The sequence below is a fragment of the Anneissia japonica genome, unplaced genomic scaffold (assembly GCF_011630105.1).
Source record: "Anneissia japonica isolate Jap-2015-1 unplaced genomic scaffold, ASM1163010v1 scaffold2284_len378405_cov197, whole genome shotgun sequence".
NCBI classification, from domain to species: Eukaryota; Metazoa; Echinodermata; class Crinoidea; order Comatulida; family Comatulidae; genus Anneissia; species Anneissia japonica.
Window position 1 is genome coordinate 79,072 of NW_022735924.1, and position 6,496 is coordinate 85,567.

Below are 6,496 nucleotides of genomic sequence, written 5' to 3' on the forward strand. Positions count from 1 at the left end.
TTTTGTAATGAAGCATGTGATAAGCAAATTCAAATATGAGAAGCTTACACTACGTAATTATGCATTCATTTGGAGTCCCATAGTGTTGTGCACACTTTGATTACATTTTACTGTATTAAACTTTAAAGATCGACTGACCTGATGTGGTGGATACTGGGGATAAGGTATCGGTCTACCTTGGTGAATTCCACCTTGCTGAGCATAACCTTCTGGATACTGAGCATACGGTGGGAGACCTTGCTGGGGCATTGCGGCATTATTCTGAGCACCTGGATACTGCTGTTGCAAGTTTGCAGGCTGTGCAGCTGACATTTGAGGCCTCTCTGAACCTAGACTCATATTTGCCACACCCTGAGTTACATAACTTGCTAGACTACTAGATTGAGGTTGTGAGCTTAGCCCAGATGGTAAACTAAGTGGTACAGGAGGTTGGGTTATTGGGTATCCTGGAGGATATTCTAGAGAAGGTGGTGCCTGCACACCTAGTGCAGAAGCTGGAAGTGGTTTAGGTGGTGCGACATTTACCATGGCTTTCGCTACAAACGGTTGAGGAGCTGTCTGTGGAATCTCTTGAGATGGGACTGTCTGTAAAGATGGCACTGATGGTACGAATGCTGTTGTTGGAGGAGTCGAATCGGTGACAGTAGATAAACTAGCAATTGTTTGCTTAGTTGAACCTAGCACGGCAGTAGGCTGTGCCACACTTGTCTGACTGGTACTGCAAAATACTATTGGTAGGGGTGCTGGCCCTGGTATACTTGTAGGAATTCCAGTCGCAGGTAAAACAGGTTTACTGATTGGGGCTGGAGAAGCTGCTGTCAACAGAATATTAGTTGGTAAAGCTGGTACTTCTGTAGACCACAAGGGTGGTGATGGCATAATTCTATTCTGTACTGTTGCACCTCCACGGCCTTTGACAGTGGTGAAGGCACTAGGATGAGCACCACCTTGGACTAGATGATCTACCTCTTCTGTAGACTTGTGCCGCATACGCATGTCTGATGGTGAAGAATTCTCAGATATTTTGTCATCTTCTTTGTTTTCTGGAACAAAGGAAGCCTGCATTGTAGATGTTCCTGTGTTTGGCTGAAAATGGACAGGCTGTGCTGCATACTGTTGTGCAACTTGATTAACAGCAGGATAGGAATGTGAAGATAATGATGAAGAGTTGGCAGTGCTATTTTTCTCCTGATCTGTGGATCTGTGATCTATTTTATCTTGTTCGAGGACAGAAGCACAGACACTTTCACCAGAGCTTTTTGACACTGAGGTAGGATCTGGAGATGAAATTTCTTTGTTAATGACATTTGCAAGGCCATTTGGCTCCATGGGAGCCTGTAACTGATGTGAATTATCATTGGTAGGCATTTCCTCTGGAATGTTAACAGGTTCTTGTGTACCTGTAGGTTCACCAAGAGATGTATGCAAATGTTCTGGTGGATGATGCTGTTGAATATCACTTGATGCTTCACAAATGAGCGAACTACTGCGGCTGTGTTGTCCAGACTGGGAGCTCTCCGATACTGACAACCCCATTAGAGAACTGCTCCTACTGCCACTGTGCTCACTTCTTTTGTCAAGATCCTCGTGGTCAGCACCGCCCTGTGGTACAAGCTCACCTGGCAAACCAGGATCACTGTGTTGATGAGGTGAGATACAACTCATTCCAAGATCTGGACACATTCTGTCTGGTTCGAATCTAACAAGTTCACCATGAATTGCAGAATGTGGGGCTAGATCAGGCTCTGACCTACCAAAGTCTAGGCCCTCCTGGGCTGAAGGACTTCTAGCTATGTCTAAATTATTGCAGTCTATATTTTCAAAAGGTTGTAAATTGTGTGCTTCTGATCCAGGTTGGGTAACAGATACCCCAGTTCCATGTGTTTCTAACCAACTGTGCTGTTGATGTTGTTGCATTGGTACAACATCTGTATATTCCTGACCTGAAAGTATATTACCATCTTTAGAATATGAAACAATATCAGGGACGCTTTTACCACAAGTTCTATACTCCTCCCCATGTGGTAGGGGTTGATCAACATGCCCAACAGGCTGTGGCTCATCTAAATTTGGTTCATTCTTGGCAAATTGTCCAAGTGAAGGATGTGGATCTCCCCCAGAGCTTACAGCAGCATACCTATCAGCTTGTTCGATATTACCAGGGTAATTCTGTAAAAAGTTTGATAGTCCATTACCAAATTGTGCGACATTCTCACCCACAGCCTGTGGGCTATCAAATTCATTATTCATGCTACCTGGTTGTTGGTAGAACATGTGAGCAGATGGTTCATGTAGCTGTGCATGCTGTTGCACATTAGCAGCTAGGTTTTGCTGATGCATGTCCTGATGATGCCACTGTGCGTTGGGATCGGCATGAGGAATGTAATTCCATTGCTCATTATGTTGACTATCGTGCTGGGAGTGTCCCTGATATTGCTCCTGTCCTGCATGATTCTTCAACTCTGTCGGATTGTAAAATAACGGCTGGTTGGAAGCGGCACCAGCAAATTCACCCGTGTTATGATATCCTGATTGTTGACTGCTTCCAACATTTCCAGGAGCAACTAGATCAGGCTGTTGCCTACCTGGCTCTTCCTGTAAATATTCTTGAACGCCTATAGAGACAATAAAAAATTAATTAATTAAAAAATACAATTATGAAACTCCATGAATTGATCTATAATGAATGTGCTAATGATGAATATGACATATAAAAACAGAATAATGGTTGCAGGTTGGCTACTACTGAACAAGGATGATTTAATTATATATTATTGTGGGTCCACTACTGTACTAGTAAGAATTTACCTGTACAGAGTGCTTATATGTTAAGATCATAGCACACACACACAATAAAAGATAAAACAATTAAGTAGCTACAGTAGGCAAATATTGAAAACATAATTTCATCATCATACTGTACTTAAGGTATTAAAAAAAATAGAATGTACTTGTAATATACTATATACAGTACTGCATTTGGCAAGATATTATTCATACTTCATAATAAAATACTGCACAACAAAATCTTCTTACCATTATTAAAGTACGATGCCGCTCCAGCAGGATCGTGCAGTTGACCACTCTCCTCAGCAGACATGATAATATTATTACCCTCAGCTCAACACTAAACAACAGTTCATTCAATTCTTTGATTGCTTTTACATGTAACTGAAAAACATAAATGATTATGATGAAATTTGTTTTGCCTGTCGCTAAAACACACTAAAATGCAACATAAAAGAGAATATATTTATAAACAAAATGTTGAAAATTTAACGGTATGACAAATATACAGAATATTATTTTATTAATTGCATTGCAAAGTATTTGCATATTTTGTTTGTTTAATAATTATTTTACTGTGCCCCAAATAAACTACTTTAAGATACATCATTAATGTACCCATTTGTCCAGGTTGTAAGGGAGGACCTATCCACTGTATTTGATCTATTTTTTCCTGGGCAGATTTAAAACATTTTGTGTGCAACACTAATAATAATATACTAAACAGCGAGAATTGTAAGTAACCAAACTAATGCTTAACGAAACAGGCTTATCTTGAATCGGTGCGTTGGGAGTAGATCCGGTCCGAGTTGGTTCGGCACTGAGTCGTTTTTCGGGATTTTTTTTATATTTCCATGTTATAAGTGGGTACAATCGTTTTGGCCTCCTTATCTGGGTCATTTAAAAAAAAGGCAGAATTGACCCTGGCCAAATCAACTCAATCAGTACCAAAACAATCTTTATTCCTTTATTTAATCAACACTGGAGAAAAAAATGATTTTGTGTGGTTGGATAACAAGCGATTTGTGGTGTATTTTGGAAGAGGTAGCATCGTCGTTCATAAGATACAGTTAGGAAATCAAATATTATGCAAAATACGACTTTCAGGTGTCTCAGCCAGTTACGCTAGACTCAATCATTCATTCAAAATGTTCTTTATTCATCCAAATCATATTTACGAGTATGAATGAAGTGTACCGTGGCACACCTAGCCCCTCGTCTCTTTTGTAAAGTTAGAAAGGTCTAAAATTAAGCTTAGCCTAAACATTACTTAGGCCTAGCTACTATCTATCTAGACCACTATTACTAGCCGTAGATTCCCCATAGTCTAGCCTAGGCTTGGCCCTAGCTAGGTAGGGATAGGCTAGGCCCTGCCTAACCAACCCGAGCCATAGATAGCCTAGGCTAATCGATGTTTCATAAACAACTCAACAGCCGCTTCTTCTTTCGCTGACGTGAACTGAATCAACCTGTTTAGATAGATTGTTATGTGAACTTAGTTCGGAATCAACAAAACATGTTATAACCATAGTATTACGACAACATAAACGAATCATTACCTTTGTCCACAAATGCTAACATAGGCCTATAAGGATATATCCATTATAAAGTCAGTCATAATTTTACACGACGGCCATTTTACACCGTGTTTAGTGGTTTAGTCGACGTGTATAATACGCATGCGCTTAGGAAAATGAACCCTAAACTCGAACGTGGTGATAGAGGTTTTGCTGCAGTGACATCTCGCTGCTGGCGACTCGGTGCTGGAGCCGACTCGCTGCTGGCGAATCCCCTAGTACGCATGCGCAAATGTATGGAACGCCGATCACGCAAAAATAGTGATTTTAGAATTTGACTCGGTAATGGTACCTAGTACGCATGCGTACATGTATGGAACGCCGAACATGCAAAAGTATTTTTTACTTTTTAGCATGCGGCAACCTGTGGAGGTATATTTGGTATACCAAAAACGGACTTCGGTCATGTTCCAACTCCATAGCTATAATAAATAATATGATGAAAATTACATAGAATTACATTGGAATACATTAAAATGTTACAAAGCTATCCTTATACATAAATTTACTTTACCATGTTATCTGTAATTGGAGAATTTCAGAATTTTATTAATTTTCAATGTGAAAAAAAAACCACAATATTCCTGGACCAAACGAGACTATGACTTCCGGAAACATTTTTGGAAGCTAGGAAGCCCATAATGGGAACAACTACTAAACTTATTAGAGAATCAAATTAAAGCAGTGTCGATGATCAAAAAGATAAAAGTGAGAGTTTCTTCTTTTTTGGTAACATATCCTTCCGATCGGTACTTTGATAAGAAAGCTTTTGTAAGAAGAAATACACAATGGGAAAAATTAAGTCGTCTAAAAGTAAAAAGCAGTCCATTACAAAATCTCATAAACGGCTTATATTAATTAATATTGGAGAAGACAGTTGTACTTTATCACTGTGTCCCACTATAGCCAATTTGGCAACCATTGGACACAATGAAAAAGAACAGGATTATCTTGAAAAATAATAACAAAATATTTACAGTTTATCACTGTGTCCCACACAATATTTACTATTACTAGCCAAATATAAACAGTCCCTCCCCCTCATCAATAAAAACAAAAGCGAAATAACGAATTGTTCTGATTAAAAAATAAAAACAAAAAAAATAACAAAAAACCGCCCTCCCTCATCGTTTTTTTTTTTTAAAGAGTGATAATCTAATAATTTTTCTATGTGCTCTTAGAAGCCATTGAACACAATGAAAAAGAAAAGGATTAACTTAGAAAATATTAAAGAAGACAGTTGTACTTCATCACTGTGTCCCACTATAGCCAATTTGGTAACCATTGGACACAATGAAAAAGAATCGGATTATTTTTGAAATTATTAAACAAGATATTTACAGTTTATCACTGTGTCCCACTATAGCCAATTTAGGGCACTGAAAAAATTGTTAGATTTTCACTCCGCCTTTCCCCCCACCCACCCCCGCGGGGAAAATTCGGGAAATATTGATGCGGGAATAAAAAAAACAATTTTATTTTTTTTTTGCCGCATCAATTATTTTAACAGCATAACACAATGCAATTTTTGCAGATACATTTCTTTAAAAAACTATAGAATTAAACAATACAATATTTACTATTACTAGCCAAATATAAACAGTCCATCCCTCACTAATAAAAACAAAAGCGAAATAATCAATTGTTCGGATTAAAAAAACAAAAAACAGCCATCCCTCATTGGTTTTTTTTTTAAATTGTGATAATTTAATAAATTTATATGTGCTCTTAGCAGCCATTAATAGGTCCATGGTTGTACTTTATCACTGTGTCCCACTATAACCAATTTGGCAACCATTGGACACAATGAAAAAGAATAGGATTATCTTGGAAAATATTAAACAAGATATTTATAGTTTATCCCTGTGTCCCACTATAGCCAATGTAGGGCACTGAAAAAATTGTTGGATCATCACCCTCCCACCACCCCAGCGTGAAAAATTCGGGAAATATTGATGCGGGATAAAAAAAAAATACTTTGCCGCATCAATTATTTGAACAACATAACACAATGCAAATCTGTGACTTCAGATACATTTCTTTAAAAAACTATAAAATTTAATCCAGTTTTTATACAATATTTATTATTACTAGCCAAATATAAACAGTCCCTCCCTCATCAATTAAAAAAA

The 6,496-nt window shown here is 38.0% G+C and overlaps 1 protein-coding gene across 2 annotated transcripts in view; it reads right to left on the minus strand.

Moving 5' to 3' along the window:
• LOC117116701 (protein transport protein Sec16A-like) overlaps positions 1-4,485 on the minus strand; it is a 28,408-nt gene extending 23,923 nt beyond the window's left edge. For both annotated transcript variants that reach the window (XM_033260802.1, XM_033260801.1), the window contains exons 1-3: positions 4,347-4,485; positions 3,037-3,171; positions 139-2,615 (exon numbers count right to left, since the gene is read on the minus strand). In XM_033260802.1, coding sequence (XP_033116693.1) covers positions 139-2,615; positions 3,037-3,100 — 2,541 coding nt within the window. In that variant the 5' untranslated portion in view covers positions 3,101-3,171; positions 4,347-4,485. The remainder of the gene's footprint in view (positions 1-138; positions 2,616-3,036; positions 3,172-4,346) is intronic.
• Between the last annotated feature and the right edge of the window lie 2,011 nt (positions 4,486-6,496).